General features: G+C 40.6%; 1 protein-coding gene across 1 annotated transcript in view; it reads right to left on the bottom strand.

The window, feature by feature from the left end:
- The window catches only part of SLC17A6 (solute carrier family 17 member 6), a 46025-nt gene that overhangs the window by 11231 nt on the left and 13944 nt on the right, over window positions 1-20850 (bottom strand). The window contains exons 4-6 of the mRNA XM_028729174.2: window positions 5645-5759; window positions 3351-3438; window positions 2124-2210 (exon numbers count right to left, since the gene is read on the bottom strand). Of these exons, the coding sequence (XP_028585007.2) occupies window positions 2124-2210; window positions 3351-3438; window positions 5645-5759 (290 nt within the window). The remainder of the gene's footprint in view (window positions 1-2123; window positions 2211-3350; window positions 3439-5644; window positions 5760-20850) is intronic.

The raw sequence follows: 20850 nt of genomic DNA, 5'->3' as shown, positions 1-20850 counted from the left end.
TCAGTGGTTTAGACCACAGCGCCACCCAAGTCCCTGATAAATGGCTTATAAATGCTTTTAAATAAATAGAATGCATGTAGGCCTTGGGCCTGATCTTGCACTATGCTTCTTAGGTTCTTATGTTTTCAACCTTGTAGGTGTGACTGTCTTGTACAAATCTGCACAGCTTTGTGCCATTTCAAATAATTCCATGGCACAACCAATTTCGCACATATTTCTAAGGAGCAATTCCACACCTTCTGCCCCGGCCTCATTTCCACCCTAAGAGCTGCACAGCAGGCAAAAAGTCAACTGTGGGAAAGGGTGTCTAATTCATTTGTACCTGTATGCAACTGTTAAAGATATGGGGGTGGAGGAGTGAAAATGCTAGGAGAAATAATACTGAAATTGTGCAGCTAATCTGTTGAAAACATGCTTTGCAGAGACAATAAAAAGGACATTCCAAAAAGGACCTTTTCCGTATTCCACTCAGTCACTAACTGAGACCTTTCTACACTGCCCACTGTAATTAAATCAATTCAATATAGCTTTACTTTAGCTGACAATCTAGTTCATGGACTTTAATTCAGTTTCTCCACTTTTGCACTGAGGTAAGTGCAATGTGACTGAGTCACAGCTCTCATTTAAGGCCTAATTTGGCAGTTTGAAGATTTCTGCTGCTCTGGGAATTATAAAGCATCTTCATGTGACCTATTTTTGCTCTGCTCAAAATAACATTTTGAATTCTATTCCCTTAAAATCCTCTCAGAGTATTCCCACCCCCACTTTTTTTCAACATAGCTGCATGCAGACCAAGATTATAGATGGAGGAAGGGAGCCATATTCTGAACGAAATTCCATATTCAGTGGTCCTAAAGCTTTCTGTTCTTACATATCCACAGAAATAATGGCTTTCATTCCCCCCAAATTCAGAATTTTTTGTGTGTCAAAGGATAATGGCATACTGAGTTTTTTCAGAGGGCTTAAGCATTTCACATAGACCATATCTCCACCAAAATTTTGGCCAGATATATACTGTGATGGTGTTTCTACTTCATTAAGGAACTAAATCCAACGTCTGGGTATGATATTGTATGGCTTCAGTAACTAAAGAGATATTTTACCAACTCTGTCTGATCCAATGACCATGGACTAGTATTCGCCATATTCAGAATAATTTGGCTTATTAATGTCAATGAGTCTATGTTGAGAAGAATTTAATTGGCTACCACCAACTGAAGAGATGGGATTTTACAATCTCCTTCTTGTAACTATAATGCTTGCATAGTATATACTGCAGAGCATTCCAAAGATACAGGTAGTTGAGACAGTGGCTGCCCATCTTAACTTTGATGGAGAAAACTGGGAACATATAATAGCAATCCTGCATAAATGACACATCAGGAACAGTTTTAAGATGTTGATTTGAACCTTTACAGCAGGCATGTCCAAAGTCCATTTCAAGGGCCTAATCCGGCCTGCTGGTCAATTTAATCCAGCCCCTGTGGCAGTATATGTCCTGGGGTAAAATCCTAACAACTGCAATCCTAAAGAAAGCTCAACAACTTTGGTCAGCCCTCATGCATGTTCACTTCATCAAATCCGACCCCCTTTGAAAAAAGTTTGGGCACCCCTGCTTTACAGCATTACATAACCAGACAACCTTAGGAAGCATCTCTCTCTTGCCCAACAATCACTGAGATCAGCAATGAAAGACCTATGGACTGTAAGGGTGAGCACAAGGCATTTTCTATACTTGCATGGAGGTTGGTGTGTGTGCATGTGTATAACCCTCCCTTACTTAACTCTACACAACCATTAGGGCAGGGATGGAAAACCTGTGGCTCTCTAGATGTTGTTGTGCTCCAACTCCTGCCAACCCCAGCCTCTGTAGTCAACAGTTTAGGGTTGATGGGAGTTGCAGTCCAGGAAGTTCTGGAGTCACAGGTTCCCTATCTCTGCACTAGCACATTCCAGAATATCTTCCCTTTGGGTGGCAGTTTTGATATATCTGCTCTTTCAAAGTTGTTTTATTATTCTATTGAATATTAGCATCTATATCTTTTAATTATCATGTTTTGTTGGGTTTTAAGTAGCATATTGTAAAGTGGCATAGAAAGCAAGGTGAACAGAGAATATCATACCATACACATAGAACACAGAAGACCATCCAGTATATTGCACTAAAATCCCAGCCAATGGCATTGCAATTACTGCACCTGCATAAGAACCTGGAAAAGAAGACAGCAATTAACAAAATGGAAATGCTTACTGAGGGGACAGGTCAGAAATGAATACAGTGGTGCCTTGCAAGACGAAAAGAATCCATTCCACGATTCTCTTCATCTAGCGGTTTTTTCGTCTTGCGAAGCAACCCCATTAGCGGCTAAGCGGATTAGCGCTATTAGCGATTTAGCGGATTAGCGGCTATTAAAGGCTTAGCGGCTAAGCTGTTAAAAGGCTATTAACGGCTTAGCGGCTTTGAAAAGGGGGGGAAGCGGGGGGGGGAATGGCGAGACTCGCAAGGTGTTTTCATCTTGCGAAGCAAACCCATAGGGAAATTCGTCTTGTGAAGCGCCTCCGAAACGGAAAACCCTTCGTCTAGCGGGTTTTTCGTCTTGCAAGGCATTCGTCTTGCGGGGCACCACTGTATTCATAAGAAGCCATGTTTCTGTCTGTCAAATGTTCAGTTTCTACCAGTTCAAAGTAGAAAGACATCTTTGTTTATGCAGGCTTCTGAAGAAAAGCTTCCATTGATGTTTTCTGGACAAAATTATCAAGTGAAGTAGACCAAATGGACAACATTACCATTTTTATTTGGCCAACATCATCACACGGCTAGTTCATCCCACAATACTAAAATAATGAAACAGTCAACTTCCACGATTATTTTTGAGTCTTATTTTTGACCCATTTGGCTTTTTTGAGGGGGAGGTGTCATATATCAGATGTGATAAAATGGACACCTAAACACATTAGCCACGAATCAGATGCCAATTTAAATGCCTTAAAAATACTCCTTTGTATTTGTTATGTATAACATTTGTTATGTGAATACTGAGGAATTCCAAATGATTGTTTCACCATCTCAGTGTTTCATTCAGGTTGACAAAGAAATCCAATTGTACTTGTGTGAATCAGAGCTGCAACACTCGGAGTTACATTCTTAAATTCCTAATTTTTGTTCACAGACTGAGAGGTGTGAGCTTGCTATTCCAAACTCTTACTTAGGTGGAAGAAAATCCAATGGCAGTCAATAGGCGTGAACCTTGTTGATGAATGGGGGGGGGGGAGAGAAATATCAGTTTATTTCAGAGAATGCTGGAGAAAGGAGAGGGGGAACACATTTGAGAAATTAAGGTGCTACTTACCACAGAAAGAAGTAGTTGCTAGTCTACTTCTCTCTAAAGGAGGTGCCCATTTGCTCCATATCCCATGGCAAGCTGGATAAGTGACGCCCTGTGGAGTAGATGACCTAGTTTATGATACCTGCTTCAGCATAATATAATTTGAGTAGTACCAGGAGTAATCAGTTACATGGAGCAAATCTGAGTTGTGAATATTCATAGGTCACTGAGGAGCTGGCAGATTTATGACTATCTGTGACAAGTAATACTGGAAATGCAATACTCATTTTCAGTGAAACATCTACATATATTGTGCCTGGTCCGATGTTTTCTAAGTTTGATTCATTCATTTATTTTAGTGGGGCAGAAATTAAACACCATAGCACCCTATGGCTGTGTATGTTTTGGTGGCATTTGTCATTTTAAGGTAAAGGGACCCCTGACCATTAGGTCCAGTCGTGGCCGACTCTGGGGTTGCGGCGCTCATCTCGTTTTATTGACCGAGGGAGCCGGCGTACAGCTTCCAGGTCATGTGGCCAGCATGACTAATCCACTTCTGGTGAACCAGAGCAGCGCACGGAAACGCCGTTTACCTTCCCACTGAAGCGGTACCTATTTATCTACTTGTACTTTGGTGTGCCTTCGAACTGCTAGGTTCACAGGAGCAGGGACCAAGCAACGGGAGCTCACCCCATTGCGGGGATTCGAATCGCCGACCTTCTGATCAGCAAGTCCTAGGCTCTGTGGTTTAACCCACAGCGCCACCAGTGTCCCATTTTTTTTTCTTTTTCATTTTACCCGCTTTTAATTAGTCATATGTCTGATCAGACTCAGGGGTGAATTGGCTGATAAGCTAATGCATTCAGATCCAACTGTTAGTCATTTAAAACACGTGCTGCGGATGGTGAAGAAGGTCCATTGAAGCTAATGGGGCACTGCCCTGTCAGCTTCCGTCTGCCCCCAGGCAGTCCCACCTGCCAGCCTTCTTTCAACCATTCTAGGGGCTGGCATTGCATGCCAGCTTCCTCCTCCATAAACTCAGTGTTGCACTTGTGGAACTCAGCAAGGAGAAGGCAAGCAGCAATTTGGATGCAAAGCTGAAGGATACAGAGGTACCAGCTAAGGAGCTGGACCAGATTCAGGGCTCTGAGCCTGCTGCTGGAGTTCAAGAGACAACTGGGCCAGCAGATGACTGACAGACCACAAAACCTGGGCCTATAGAGCTACAGCCTTATTGGCACTGTCCTTTGAGCCAGAGGTTCCTAATGCTTCCCATAGTATCTCAGTGGCCCAGGGAGCACACCAGGCAGGAGGTCAAGGAACACAGGAAGATCCGTGTCTTTTAAGAATCTAAGCTTCCCACAAGGGGGTGGAGCCTGAGTGAAGTGACCTGGGGGCAGAGGCTTATAAAGACTTAATGTACTATCAACCTCTGCTTTCTTTGGGAGCTGCCCTTCAAGAAAAAATATTGGGGGCACAGTGTTAGAGACACTGTTGAAGGGTTTTTAAAAATAAAAAATCAGGGGGTAGGCAGAGATGAGGTTTTAGGAAAGATTGCAAGTGAGGTGTAATAACACAACAGTCGGTAAGTGGTGGTGATCAGGTTTTTCCTCTGGCCTTGTAACACCATTAATTTCCAAGGAGGAGGAGAATCTCCGCTGGAGGGAGTTGCTCACTTGGAGCTATCCATGGTACTTCAGCTCGTGCTCTGCCTCACTGGATCCAACACCAAGGTGCTTGTGTCACCTGCCTATACAGTGGTACCTCTGGTTACGAACTTAATTCGTTCCGGAGGTCCATTCTTAACCTGAAACTGTTCTTAACCTGAGGTACCACTTTAGCTAATGGGGCCTCCTGCTGCTGCTGCCGCCGCGCCGCTGCTGTAAGATTTCTGTTCTCATCCTGAAGCAAAGTTTTTAACCCGAGGTACTATTTCTGGGTTAGCGGAGTCTGTAACCTGAAGCGTCTGTAACCCGAAGTGTTTGTAACTCGAGATGTTTGTAGCATCAAATCCTGTGGGCTGTTTCTTTCTCCCCACTTTCCTCATGCCTAGCTTACATTTCTTCTCTGCTCTATCCTGACATTATCTTCTCTTCTGATCAGCTCTATCATAGCTTCAGAATGAATTTCCTTCAAAGCATTCATATGCAGCCATTGTGCCTACTCCTCCAGGAGCCCCTGCAGGTCATTCATGTTGGAGCAAAGAAATACAGTATGTCGTGTCAAGGTTACATCATGAGGATCAATCTTTCTCCTATTCGAGTTGGCCATGGTGATAGAGAAGCACACGTTAAAGAGTTTGTATTTCTTATCCATACCTCTACAAGACCTTGCAAGATTCTGACAAAGATAACACATCCATAGTGCACTCGAGCTGCGGACGGTATTAGCATATTGAGAGTGGACGTCAATAGGATAGCTGCACCAAAAACCCTGTAAGAGAAGAGGAAGGCAATGGAATGGTGCTGTTTAAACCTATGCCAAGAATTCAAGCACACTGATCTATCTTTTTATATTTAAGCTTTCTGTGAAACATATGTGCTGACTTAGATATCTGTGTTATTCATTCCATGCATGCCAAAATATCTATTTTAGTAGAGGAATATTGTGATTTCATAAAGGGTTATTTTAAATGCACTCCACATGCAGGATTCATCTCTTTGGGGAAATATTTCCCCAGTACTTTTTCACAATCAATCCACATTTCCCAGAGTGGGAAGAAGTTTCGGGTTCAGTGTTACAAGGTGTAGTGTCCTTTCCATGAGAGTGCACTGGTGTTGTATGGTGCTTTGCAACACCTTTTAAACAAAATATACAAGCGCAGGCTAATCAAAGCAAGCAGGCTCCTAAAAACAGGGATGCAGATTCTCCAAGAGAGATTCTCTGCAACCAACTGCCTTCAGCCAGTTCACATCTCTCTCCAATTTCAAAGAGCAAAACTTTATTCTTTTCTGAAACACACTGCAGAACACTCGTTTGACTTCAACCTTGGCAGGTAGATTGCCTATTCAGGAAAATGTCTCCTGACTATTCGCTCCCATTAATGGAATGTCAACCAACCATTATGGCATTACAAAGCCATCAACTAAACAAAAGATGGTCACTTTCAATCACAATGCTAGTACTGGACTTTGCATAAAATCATTCAAAATACATCATCAATGACTTATCACTTGAGGAAGGTCAGTAGGTGAATATGAAAACTGTCCCAACTAAAATGTATTGTGTTTAATTTATGTTAAGCACTATAGAAGTGCTGCTTGTTCTTTGATGTTGGATATGAATGCAAGTAATCACTTGATGTTGCATTCATTTAGGAGTAAAGAATGCATGTGTGAATGCACACTTAAAGGAATGGGTAGAGAAACACTGACCATACAGGGAGCTCCATGAACAGTGTTGATTTTGAACTACAATGACATATGTCCAAAACCAATTTCCTACTAAGAACCAAGAAATTACTGCATTACCTTGAACAGGTCATCTACTTCTCCTAGCTGCTGTTAAGGATAAATGAAATAAGGAAAGTGTGTTGCCTTGAACAGGAAATGGGAGTTGCATGGTGATCATCAACAAAACAGTCAGGAAAATGTGGGTTGTCTTTAATTCATTACAAACAAAGCAGGAAATAGGGCCATATTGCAAAGCATAGAGCACACTTCCAGTACATGCTTTCTATGCATCTGTTTATAAAAAGAGAGAGAAATTCTGGAACTGGAAACAGGATTGATTTTGTTTGAAAAGGCAGAAAAATGACTTAAGGCAGCTGTGCAGGAAAAGGTCACTTGGTCCACAGAGGATGCTCCACTGAGATAGGTCTCCACTTCACTCTCTTATTATTAATACATCCCACCAAACCTCTTTCTGTATAAACAATCTCTCTCTCTCTTGAGAAAGAAAAAGCCTGAGTGTGTGACCGAGTACATATACCTATGTTTGACAGCTTTTCTTCACCAGTTTCCTGTATTTCCTCCCACCCTAGATTAACTATACTAGTTTGAATTCAGTGTTTACTTTAACATACAGTATGTATTTCCTAGATGATGAACTCTATTAAACGTATGAGTGGCTCATTTCCTAGTATTTTATTTTAATCCATTCACTCCAGTGCATTTAACGTACATGAAAATCTGCCCTTTCATATAAAAGTACCAAGATCCCAATGAAGCCAAGTAGTTAAATATATACGATAAGGGTATATTTCCTAGTTTGGTTAAAAAAAAAAAACATTTTAAGAAACTGTCATCTATATGCCATGTTTCTTTTTTGTGGTCACTTTTGTATCATACTTCATTGTCTTTTCTATTGTACTTCTGTAGTCTCCCTTTTGATTATTTTACCATAGGTTTCACATATTCTTTCATTGCTAGAGTTGTTATATTTTATATGAATAAATGTATCTTGCTTTATATCTGGTGAGGACCAAATTACACAGTGAATTGGAATGATTCGGGGCCTTTCCACCCCTCACATGTGATGTCAATAACCCATCCCAGAGTCAGATTAGGGACCCTACATAGCTTTGTGTTGCTATGCTGTTTCTGTTCCTTCTGTACCATACAGATAGATAGATATATCTCTGTCCATGGGCTTTGCAAAAAATGAGGTTGTACAAAATGTTGCCTGAAGAGCTGGAGGTGGGTGATGGCTTTTGTTGTTAAAACACAGCAGCAGAGGGTTAAAATTAACTCAATGTAGCTCTGCTTTAACAGCAGCAACAACAACAAAACCACAGCCCTTCAGAACTCCACAGGCAGCCTAACTCTGTGACAACCAAAATGAAAAGGCCGGTGTGAAGCTACAAAGTTTTTTAAAAAAACAAATACAAATACCCCAAAAACAAATACCCCACTCAGCCACCTGCTAATTCTTGTATGGTAAGAAACAAAAAAACCTGCCCCTACCATAAAGGATTACAGAAGAAAGTGGATCCCTTTTATTTCCCTCACAAAAAGCCCTTTGACCTATTTGTTGGCAATTTGGCATACTTAATTCACTACAGTAGGATTTTCCTGTGCCTGTAAATTTCATCTACTTTGGCCCAAAGGGGGAAAAGTTGTAGCTATGTTTACATTCTTCATTATGGTGAATGGGAAACACAGGTTTATACCAAGTGGCTAAGGACCTGAAACACAGATCAACACAGAGAGAACACTAAATGGCTAGAAACAGATCAGATTTTTTTTAATGCACATGTACAGATACAAGGCAAATCTTGGGGCATGTGCACACTCCTAGCATGAAATACCATTAGGATCTACCTGACTTGCTGCCTGATTTTACAAATACTGTACTGCAAAAACCCAGCAGCTCATAAGACTAGACCTTCAGGGATTTAGTGTTGCACAAGTAAACAGCTGGTTTTGTTTATCCAAAGTTCTGATTATTTCTGATTTCAGAAATTTGGATAATCATTATTCAAACATATCTGTTTTCCTTTGGATTTCTTAGGCTAGCATATCTGGCCTGAATGCTCCTACTTGAGCCTCACTATTTTCCTCGCCTATCTTTGTGCTTTTTCTGTTTCAGGAGTCATTTTCTTTACTGAATTAAAGCAGAAATCAGAGTGTTTCATTTTCTATTATTTTCTGTCCCTTTAATGGCACAGCCTATATTTCTATATATGCAACCTTGTGCTGCAACGTACAAGGAATTTCATCCAAAATCTCACAATGGTATTTCTAAAGCTGACATCAAAATAAGAAGAAAGCTAATGTCTGAAGAATAAGGATAAAAGAAAGCTGAACAACAAATGCTAGGTTTGACCTCTGCTGTAACAAGGCTAAGCCTTCTAGGTGACCTTTTCATATTCACTGGCACTCACTGCTCCCATCTGTATTGTATAACATTTGCATTGATACATCTCCTTAAATTGCTAGAATATCTGGAACTGAGGTGTCTAAATTTGCAAACTTTATATTATCACAGGGACTTTTTAACAAATGCCTTAAATGCAACATTGCTCTTAATTTATTGATATAAAATATCTTATAATGCCTTTACTTAAAAGCACTAGGGTATGTGCAGTAAATAACACTGAAATTCCAAGACAGCAATGAAACAGCAACGTACACTGTGTATAAAGCAGCAACATATACAAGCTAGGGCAATTGTAAAGTTAAAACAAATTCAAACCCAACAGATACAGCCTGCCAGCAAAGGCAGTTTAAGCAAGTGCTTTTATTTTTCCCTATCAAAAATGACTCCACTTTCCAGAGTCATTCTGGTTATTTGGGTTCCATTCTGTACTGCAACATTTATACCACAGTCATTTCATGGCTTGCTACCCTTTTCACCTTTTCAGACACCATTAAACAGTAGCACTTGATTAATATGAGTCTAGCAGCACAGTCCTATCTCAGAAGTCCTACAGTCCTACAGTGGGGTTTAATCCCAGAAAAGCATGAGTCTTAATGCAGTCTTAGTGCAGGTGATGGGAGGGGAAAACCAGAAGTATGTCTGCAATATCCAAAAAAGAATCATTTAAGGACATTAAAGCACATTGTGTGGTTATCTGTCAGCAGATGGAGCAATTGCTTCACTAAATTCTACTTTCAGGAAAGTATTTCCTTACCCAAAGTAAATCACATTTTTAACTGGACTGTCAGTTAAATATAAATGTTACTTTCAACTCCCTACACCACGTTCACTCCTCCTTCTATTATGAGAGAATATATAGTAATACAGCACTGACACGGAAACAGCCCTAGCAAACATTTAACATTTTTTAGGGGAAAAGGATTGCTTTTATTGTCAGAAAAGCCTTTGTGCTGTCCCAGTTCCTTTGTTTTACATCCATCCTTCTTCCAGAAATGCTTGTACCCTACCATAGCTGTCAACTTTTCCCTTTTCTTGCGAGGAATCCTATTCGGAATAAGGGAATTTCCCTTAAAAAGGGGGAAACGTTGACAGCTATGTACCCTACACTTTGTCTACAGAGGGCCAAACTACGCTTGACATTAATCATGTCATTTGCCCAGGATTTCTCTTTGCAGAAATAGCCAGCAGGATTTGAGCCAATCTAGGTCAAGGCCCTGGTGGAGAGCTACAAATGCTTTTGCCCTTTTGCCTGTGCTATGCTCCCAATCCAAACATCCCTGAGGTCCTTAAGCCTTTAATTTGTGGGTGGGAGGAACTGCTGTTGAAGCTCTTTGGGGGGATAAGCTCAGATGTCCACTGGAAGCACTACTTTTGGGGATTCCTATAGAAGCCTCCCCCTCTTAACCACATAGTGCCTGTCTCCTGTTCCTCACTTGCTGGTTCTCTCCAGATCCCATGAGCAGGCATAGTGTGATTTGTGTCTGGGGCCCCTGCAGCACCATGGTATGCATATTTACTGAGAAGTAAATCCAGCTTTGCAATGGAGCTTCCTCTCAGGAAGGTGTGCTTGGGATTAGAACCCCAGTTTCAAGTCCCTCCTCAGCTATCAACTCCCTGTAGAATTACGACACAGTCCCAGTTCACAGCTTTACATTTCCATCTGCAACAGGCGAACATGATCCAGCTGAAAAATGACTGTGAAATGCTAAACGCTAAGAGTGCTACACTACTATTGATTTTGATAATGTTTTGTCATTTTTATCATTTCTGATGCTTTAAAGGACTTCTTAGACCAAGGGTTGGCAAATTAAGGCCCGGGGGCTGGATCCGGCCCAATCGCCTTCTAAATCCAGCCCGCGGACGGTCTGGGAATCACCGTGTTTTTACATGAGTAGAATGTGTGCTTTTATTTAAAATGCATCTCTGTGTTATTTGTAAGGCATAGGAATTTGTTCATATTTTTTATCAAAATATAGTCCGGCCCACCACATGGTCAGAGGAAGGGTGCACCAGCCCATGGCTAAAAAAGGTTGCTGACCCCTGTTTTAGACTGTTTACTTCCCATCCAAATTTGTCTTGACAGTGGCAGACTTTGGGGTCTCAAATTTCAGCAGTGCCCTGTGCAACACCAAAATTTTGCACCCCTACCTCTCACCTTCCATTCTACATCATAGTTTCAGTGCCCCCCAGGCTCCGCACCCAAGTGCAACTGATTTATATCACACTCCTGTAAATCCACTTCTGGTCTTGGTTAGAAATTGTTTTGTTGTTGGCTTTTACACTGCAGTGAGCTTCTTTGAAAATGTTTTCTAGAAAGGAGATATGGGAATGTTTTAAATAAACAAAGGTTCCTGTTACTACTAATTTTGCCCTATAAAGCACCATGCAGTGTCAGGATGCTATATAAATCATTTGCAGTAACACTGCTCCTATCAAATGGCCCTCGGTGTCAGGAGTCCCTTCCAAACCGCTAGGCTGTCACCTGGCTAAATGTCATGTTTGTGCCCAGACCTGACGGTCAGAACAGGACTCATAGGCTTTGATGCAGCATGGTCCTTCCATGATCAGAAGGACCTTTGATTCAATAGGAACTCCACCTGATTGGAGGAATGGGAAACTATGCCTTCCAATCCCCGCCCCTTCTCCCTACCCATTCCAGCACCATCTCTCACACTGTTTCATAGGTCCTGCAACCCTCAGAGCAGATTTTCTGAGGGACAAGAAAAGGGATATGGAGAAAGTTGATGAAGATGATTGGACACCTCTCCCTTCCATCACTGTGAGCAGAGCTCCACTCAGGTGATCTGATCCAGACTGTGTCTACCTTGCCCCATGAAGTACAGTTGCTCCCCTTTGCTTTCTGTTTTTCACCAGCTGATAAACATTTTTTTTTGCTCTAGCCAGTTTTTATTTTATGAGACAAGCAATGCATTTATGATTTAGTTTTAACAGCTGACCTTGTCTCTTTTACGGCCTGTTTTATGAGAATATTTTAAAATAAAAGATAGTGGATTCGCATTAGAATTCTTGAATAAACAACATTTAAAATTAAAAAAAGAATGCAGTATACTGCACTGAAGGCTGACAGATCCATTGGATTCACAGTTTTCCTTGTCACATTAAACCAGTGATGAGACAGGCTATTTCTATTCATTTAAAAATATATACTCCTTTCTACATGACAAGGGGGTGGAGGCATCTGTGTGTGTTTCTCTAACTAAATCCTATTTTAAGCCTTTCATGAAGGATTAATATGGATAAACTGATTCTCTGCCACCACCTCTAATCTAATAAAAGCTTGGATGCATTATTAATTTTTGCCACACATCTGAGCCCCACTTTTTTTTGTCAATCAAATCCCCCAGCCGTCCCCTCCCCAAATCCCTCAGTGCATCATTAAGTTGTGAACACGGCTTCATCACCTATGACAGAAAAATGGAAGGCCCTCGAGCCATATGGCAGAGGGAGAGATCACTCGATGTTTCATTAGCCCCCTCTGTGGGGAAACCGATGTAAAAAGGCACGGCAGGGTGGTGGGAGATCAGAACCTTTCAATGAGGCTTCTGCAGCACCGGCTGATCTGCGTGGAAAACAAAGAAGCACATGCTGGTGTCTGGGATCGTCTCCCAAGTCAAATATGTGAAGTACTGACTTCAACAAGATGTCAAGCTGGCACACTACACCCCAGGCAAGCACAGGCAAGCCAGGTGCTACATAAGCTGGTTTTTATTCCCCTTTGCCTTCTTCACACAGCACATAAATTATGGGATTTGGGCAGGAATTCTGCAACGCAGAGGGTTGGACTAGATGACTATCAGAGTCCCTTCCCCTCCATAATTCTATGATCCTCCAAATTTGCATCCACAAGATATATTGATGGCCACCAATTTCGATAGCTTTAAAAGTGAATTAAACAAACTCATAGAAGATAAGGCTATGTCCCATCTCCCCTATCAGAGATACTGTGCCTCTAAACCGCACTGCTAAGAATCACAAGTGGAGGAAGTGCTGTTGCACTTAGCTCCTTCTTCCCATAGACATAGCAAGCGATTGTGAGAAGAGGATACTGAATGCTTGATGAAGCAGGGCTGTTCTTGTCCCCTAAAGACATCTGCAGCAACCATGCAGCAACAGAGTAATAACTTGACATAAATTAGGTCAACAGTAAGTCTAGAATCACATATTATCCTCCAATCTGTGATTGTAAACTTCCTTTTTGGTTGTGATTGCTTCTGGTAAGGGAAGGTTTAAACTTCTCTCCTCTCTCTCTCTACATGCCTGGTCCATGATGGAACCCCTCAGCACCACCACATAGGATTGGATTATGAAAACCTCATGGCAGAGCTGTAAGCCGCACAATTAATTTTCATGCATATGGGGTTGGCTCATGAGTGACTTTTCATGAAATGGGTTGCAATCCAGTGGAGACTTCCCCTGGATGAAGGGAGGGAGGCAACTTTTGTATATTCCCCTTGGAGTTCCCTGTTCCCATGGGTGGGGGCAGGAGGGGCAAACTACCCCACACACACACACACACAAGGAGCTTGCCCCCTCCATTGCTGGACTCCTTGTCAATAATATATAGTGCTATTTTTCTTTCAGAGATCTGAGCATGTGGAACACAACAAAGCCACCTAGAAATATACTTTGCCTCTACTGTGCCCACCCCCATTTTCCCCCAGTGTCACCACTGACTGTTCCCATTCTGTCTTAGAAGGTCTTGGACAGTCCCCATTCCTGCAGAGCAGATTTTCAGAGGCACAGTCTAGTATAAGCAGGTTCTTACTAGACTTATCTATGGGTGACCTACACTCAAACCTTGTGTCAGAACATAGCCATGAGTTTCATTCTTGCAGGCAAAGAGAATTATGGGCAGGGAAAGCATTGTTATTACAGTTCTGTAAAGATGAGTATGCCTGACAACATCTCTTTTTAATGAGGTGTTAATTTCACAATGAGTACATGAAATCACAGGATGTTATGGGACGTCTCTAATGCTCGCATTGCTGAAAGTGTGTGGTGGAACTAATTAGAATGCCATTATTTTTCTAGGTTAAAATCTAACGGTGGGCAATTAATTCACAAAACTCTAGCTTTCGTTCTTGTTCTCCTAGCACACAGATATGTGTGTAGCAATTCATGCCTCCTTCACCCATTTAAAAATAAAAACCTTTCTGCATTTCACATTCCATCAACACACATCAAAACATGTACATATACCCAGTCAGCTGCAAAAGCTTTACGGGATCATAAGAAAGGTGTGAAGTAGAAGAAATCCCCTCAGGGCAAAATCATTATAGATACCATCGTATTGCTAGGGGAAAGGCTTCCCCATTAAACAGACTTAGGCTGATGCACAGCATACAAACTGTTGCAGTTTGTAGAGACAGATAGGAGGCAGGAGGTGGGGGAGGAGTTTCAGAAACACCAGTGATGCTCTTGTCAGTGCCAGTGTTATTTTGCCACTGCTGCTTAAAAACAACAACCCAAGAGGGATCCAAGGGAGCCAGTGGAAAGCAAGGAAGAACCAGGCTTCAAGCAAAGATTCCAAACAACAGAGAAAGAAGCTGAAGTCAGTTTAGTGGACTTCACTATAAAAGAATCTGTTAACTACTACACTAGAATTACAAAAGCAAGCTGCACCTAGTATGTGGGCTAGTTTAAAACACAATGAGATATTACAGAAATTGTTTGGTTAACAACAAGTAAATATTGTATTATTATGGACGCCGATATTTTAATAATCTGGCTCTTTGTATTTAAACTTTATCCCACCTTTTTTCAAAGGAGCGAAGGTGGCATAGCATTGCTCCTCAACGCATGTTATTCTCACAACCATTATATAAAGGAAGTTTATGGTGGTATCGATAGTGTTTGGCCAGCGTCACTCAGTGATTTTCATGACAGCAAAGACTAATATGGACCTGATTCTCCTAGTCTACCATTTTAACTACCATACCAGTATGTTTGCTGATATTTCTATGTTTTTTAATTTGAATGTAATGCATTTTTAATTTGTGTGTGTGTGTATGCAACCTCTGTGCCACTCTCATACTGCCTCTGAGGTTCCCAAAGCAGATTTCCAGAAGCACAGTGGGAGGGGGCACAGAAAAAAAGATAATCCATCTGCTTTCAGCCAATGGGAGAATCCCCTGAGTAGCATTCCACTCGGAATGTACAGCACAGTTTGAATATACATGGTCCTTTTTGTGTGTCTTGGAATACAACAAATCAGCACTGTAAGAATCAAAAGAACGATGCTCAAGGTAGTAACAGCAGAAGTATAGTAGTAACAGTCCAACGACCCATACTTTTAATTGTTCCATGGTGGTGAAGCATTCTTGTCTTCCAATTACACACATGTGACTATTCTATTTTAACTGGGAGTCAAGTTTTAATTGGACTCATTATCACCTGCTAGACTGGAAAAATAAATTAAATTATCTTGAATTCTGCTGTCACAAATCTAAGCTCAAGGAGAATAGCTCAAGGGCACTTGTTTACTGTGTGACCATGATCACTCTGAATTACAGAATCTCACTTCCCATAGAGAATCTGGTTAATCTGTTTGTGTTTTATCTCCAGACAACCACTTTGTTTAATGCAGTTGCTTTGTCAGACACCTTGCAGTAAATAATCCAGCAGAACTAGATAGCATGAAGATTTGTTTATGGCCCACTACAATCTGTGGAATCAAACAAGAGGGTCCTGTGAATAATGCTACCTGAGCCTCAAGTCTGAACATCTAAGACACACTAATACATATGATCAACATTTATGGAACTTTATTTCCCTGGAGATTAACCAGAGAACTATTCTTCTGGACACATTTCAGAACCTGTGCAAGCTCTTCCTGTTTGAGATTAAGTGGGTGTAGGGATACTTAAATGTGTGTTATTTTTCTTTTGGCTGTTTCAATACGCAGAGTACACAGTTTCAAGTTACCACATCTAGAAAAAGCAGTGATCTATCTTGAAGACTTTTATGGCAGTCCGGTGTGTGTCATGGACAGAGATTTATTTATTTATTTATTTATTTATTTATTTATTTATTTATTTATTTATTTATTTATTTATTTATTTTTGTCAATTTACTTGTGTTTCCCCAGTGAGAGAAAAAGAGGCAGAATATGTATTATGTTTTCCAATAAGATGTGGGACCACATCCATCCAGTGCTACACCAGCTGCACTGGCTCCCAGTGGAGTACAGGTCAAGTTTAAGGTGCTGGTTCTAACCTTTAAAGCCCTCTATGACCTGGGACCCTTGTACTTACTGGACAGCCTCTCCTGGTATACCCCATGTCTGGTGGAACGCTCTCCCACAAGAGACCAGGGCCCTGTGGGACTTGACATCTTTCCGCAGGGCCTGCAAGACGGAGCCTTTGGTTGGGGCCCAGTCTGACCCCCCTCCTCTTACAAGACCCTGCATATAAGTGGCCTCTCTAACTCTTCTCACCGGCTCATACAAATAGCTGAGCTTGGTGAGTACCTAAGGTTCCCAACCCCTATAGTTATAATTTGTGGGTAGCCATCTGATCTTATTTTGATTTTAATCCAATTTTAAGCTGTATTTGAGTCAATTGCTGAACTTTATGTTTTAATGTATTATATATTTTGATGTTAGCCACCCTGAGCCCAGCTCTGGCTGGGGAGGGCAGGATAATAATAATAATAATAACCACTACTACTACTACTACTACTACTACTACTACTACTATTGCTTCATCATGCTGAGTGGTTGCCTTTTGCCTCCATTTACCATGATGAATTGGGGCCATCATATTGTGTGTTCTGGTATTCTCCACCATGACCACTGGGAACATAGAGAAGAAGCTGGAGAGTCCCAGTATGATGGCTACAATTCACTTGATGAATAGTACATCCAACTATTATTGTATGAATGGCATCAGTCTCCATGAAAAGGTTTTCCATGAAAAGTCTCCATGAAAAGGTTTTTAGCAGCAAATGGTCTGGTCTGCTTCTTCTTATGTGTACATCACCCAGTTGATTCAATGTGCCCTTCCTTTATGTGCACATCTAAATCCTCATGTGCACATTTTCCAGTTGCATCACTGCTTTTATAACTTAAAATGTCAAGTTATGGCTATCAGAGTCAAAGACAATAATAGACCCAGAATAAGGTGAAGTTCCTATTACAATAACTATGGAGTTTCTGTGGGCTAAAATCAGCATGAGAAATGAATTTGGCTTTCCTGAGCCTTATATGATGAACTTACATATTTTTCAATACATCTGTCCCACCGCCAGCTAATTATTTCCTCTGTGAGTACGCTGATGATGTTGATATAAATCTAAAGTTACTAGGACCAAACACCAGCTATAATAGCAAGAACATACGGACAGCCTCAGCAAGACTGAAAAAGAATTTTGGTTAAGAAATATGAAGACACAACTGTTCTGTTCCTGTCTGGTACAATGGCTGTGTGGGACAACTCATGCAATCAGAATTAATTCTTACAAGCAGTGAATGATTAATTTCTTTTTTTAAAAAAAATACTACAAGCACCCCATTGTTTAAATAATTCATACATTTAGCAAAAAAAATACCCTAACAAACCAATATGCCGATTTGAAATATCACATCATCAAACAAGCCCATTACAATTATGTTTCTCAGATAAATTATTAACTCTGTGATGATGTGAAATGACATCTTTTGGGCTTTCAAAGGAAAGTAAGTTAGCTCAATTAAGACTCCAAAATGAAGATCAAATGGAGTGCTGGAACTGTACTGTAGATGGTCACCTGCTCACACAAGAAGAGATCATGCTAATGCACAGCCTCCTTAGACACCGGCCACTTTAAGAGGAGCAACTATAATAGTGACATTCAAGACTGCTCCTTAAAAGCAAATGAGATACTTCAATTGCCATTAGCTGCCTTTAAAGAAAATGTATAATTTGACTGAGTAATTGCAGATATGTGATACTAATGAACCTACATGTGAATGTTCCTATCAGTTATTTGTGGTAATCTGAGGAAGATGGTGTGAATAAAACTCAGACTTAAGATGGCAGATTCACTTTGGTCCTTCAGAAATACTGGATGCTATCTGTGGTTGGCAGGGAGTGGAGTATGATATCATTCCAGAAACCCCAAGTAGTCTTGTTTGTTTGTTTGTTTGTTTGTTTGTTTGTTTGTTTGTTTGTTTGTCTGAAGTAAATCTCAGAAATGAATATATGGATAACAATTGTTCTGAAGGGTCAAAAGCATATTTTTGTTTTTAGATTATTCACAATGTGCATGTCACTCTACAGGTACCATTTAAATTAGGCATCTCCTCTGATATGACAAGGGTGCCTCTCTTAAACTGGTACCAGCTGGGCTCCCCCCCCCCCTTTTGCATATTTGTATTTTTAAAATCATTATTTTTTATATAAAAAACCTCCCGTCTAATTCAGAGCATGCTGTTAATAGATCAAAATGTTTTGATCAGTCATTCTGATGATCTATTTAAAGTTACCATACCAATATTTTTATTATGAAAAACTGGTCCCTATCCAAAGAAATTCAAGAGTAGCAGAAGACTACACGATCACTGGTCTGTTCAAGCTCATTACATACTAGGAAGTGGGTAGAACATCGTGTTTCCAGAGTCTAAAGAAGGAGCAGACTAGTCTAATGCACAGATGAAGTGCTGAATTTAGATTTGGACTGTCAAAATCAGTTCAAATGCCATTCAGCCCCAAAACCCTCTGGGTGGGCTCTTCGATAAATCACTGCCTTGGCATCATGGTGTTGTGGGGAAAGGGTGAGATTCAAGTGCAGTGAAAGAAGGAAAAGTAGGTCTTGGTATGTTGCCTTTTTCTGGGCTAGATCAGTTAATGGTCCTGAACTCATGTTCATATGAGTTTTGCTGGCAAATCTGTTACAGTAGTGAATAATTGCCCATAAAAGCTATAGAAAAGTCCTATGCAATGGATTTCTTAATATTTAATCAATGGAAAGTTGATCCCAGGCTTCTAATTTTTCATTGAGAATTTCCCTGAAAGGAAAGGAGTGACTGTGCTAAATTAAACCCTTTTTGTTCCTATTCTCTGCCCTTAGAGCATTCATGGTGATGTCATAATTATGTTCCTCCAATGGCAGATCTCTATGCACCTCATGAGAGAAGAGATGCCTCTGGAATGAATAGACTAATGAAACCCTGTTCCATTTTTAGATGCTACACAGGGAGATGTTGTTTTCTTCAAGCCGAGTGCTGTGCAAAAGTCTTATCTTCCACACCTGGTCATCTATTTTCTGTGTTTAGGGAATTTACTGAACTGTCTTGTGGTCAAAAGACGGAATAAAAATTTTAAGATAAGTAAATACATTTAGTACCAGTCAGCATTATGCAGATTTTTTATTTCCAAAGAATAAGATACATTGGCTTTAACAGTCTATGCTTCCAAACACAGTATTTAGGATGAGAATGTTACATCTTTAATATTGTACTTGGAAATATTACTACAGTATATGAAAACAATGGATCTTATTTCCATTAAAAGTGTTTAAGGTTGGAAATCACTGGGTGTAAGGTAAAGTACTGTATGAAAGTTGAATGCCATTTGAACTGGAAGTATTAGGGACATTTTGGGTCTTCAGCAGCTCAAGCATTCTACAATCTCATACTCTAGTCTGGAAACATATAGTTAGAAGTAGTGGAACAGAATAGTAATACAATGGTACCTCGGGTTAAGTACTTAATTCGTTCCAGAGGTCTGTTCTTAACCTGAAGCTGTTCTGAACCTGAAGCAGCACTTTAGCTAATGGGGCCTCCTGCTGCCGCCACGCCGCTGAAGCACGATTTCTGTTCTCATCCTGAAGCAAAGTTCTTAACCTGAAGCATATGTAACCTGGGTTAGCGGAGTCTGTAACCTGAAGCGTATGTAACCTGAAGTGTATGTTAACCTGAAGTGCCACTGTATAGTGGAACAGAAACTTACTTCTTGAAAGTTTAGGAACTTATTCACAGGTAAAATGTTTAATTCATTACAGAATTACAAATGCATTGTAACTAATCCAGAATTCTAACCAGATTTGGAAATTCTGTCAGTTAATAACCTGCTATGGATTTTCATTGTTTATTTCCTATTCATATTATGTTCATATTATGTTGTGGGTTCTATCTAGGTTCATAGGATTCTCAGCTCCTAGAAATTTCTCCAAAGGCTTCAATATGTACATCATGGCAGCATGATTGTTCATAGTAAGAATTTGATCATCTACAACAGGCATAGGCAAACTCCGGCCCTCCAGTTGTTTGGGACTACAATTCCCATCATCCCTGACCACTGGTCCTGTTAGTTTGGGATGATGGGAACTGTAGTCCCAAACATCTGGAGGGCCAGAGTTTGCCTATGCCTGATCTACATATCACAGAATGGAAACAGGAAGAATGGACAATCACTTTATCTGAGAAACTAAGAGAGTGCATGCCCTGAATTATGCAACTGATACAGGCAATTTTACTGAAGTATGACATCCCTTTATAAAGTATTCACATGAACACTCTGATGACTGGCACCCGCCAGCTATACATACAGATCTATGGGAAATGCATTAGTCTTCTGATCTGGGGGAGGGGGGAAACCAATTGTTTTGATAATGTTATGCCCATACTTATATCCTGTTTCATGAAAATTTAAAAAAATTAAAATATGAAATGGCAGTGACAAATATGCCCTGGGGGAGGGGCATT

The sequence above is a fragment of the Podarcis muralis genome, chromosome 1 (assembly GCF_964188315.1).
Source record: "Podarcis muralis chromosome 1, rPodMur119.hap1.1, whole genome shotgun sequence".
NCBI lineage: Eukaryota > Metazoa > Chordata > Lepidosauria > Squamata > Lacertidae > Podarcis > Podarcis muralis.
This window is presented reverse-complemented; position numbering and strand designations above follow the sequence as displayed.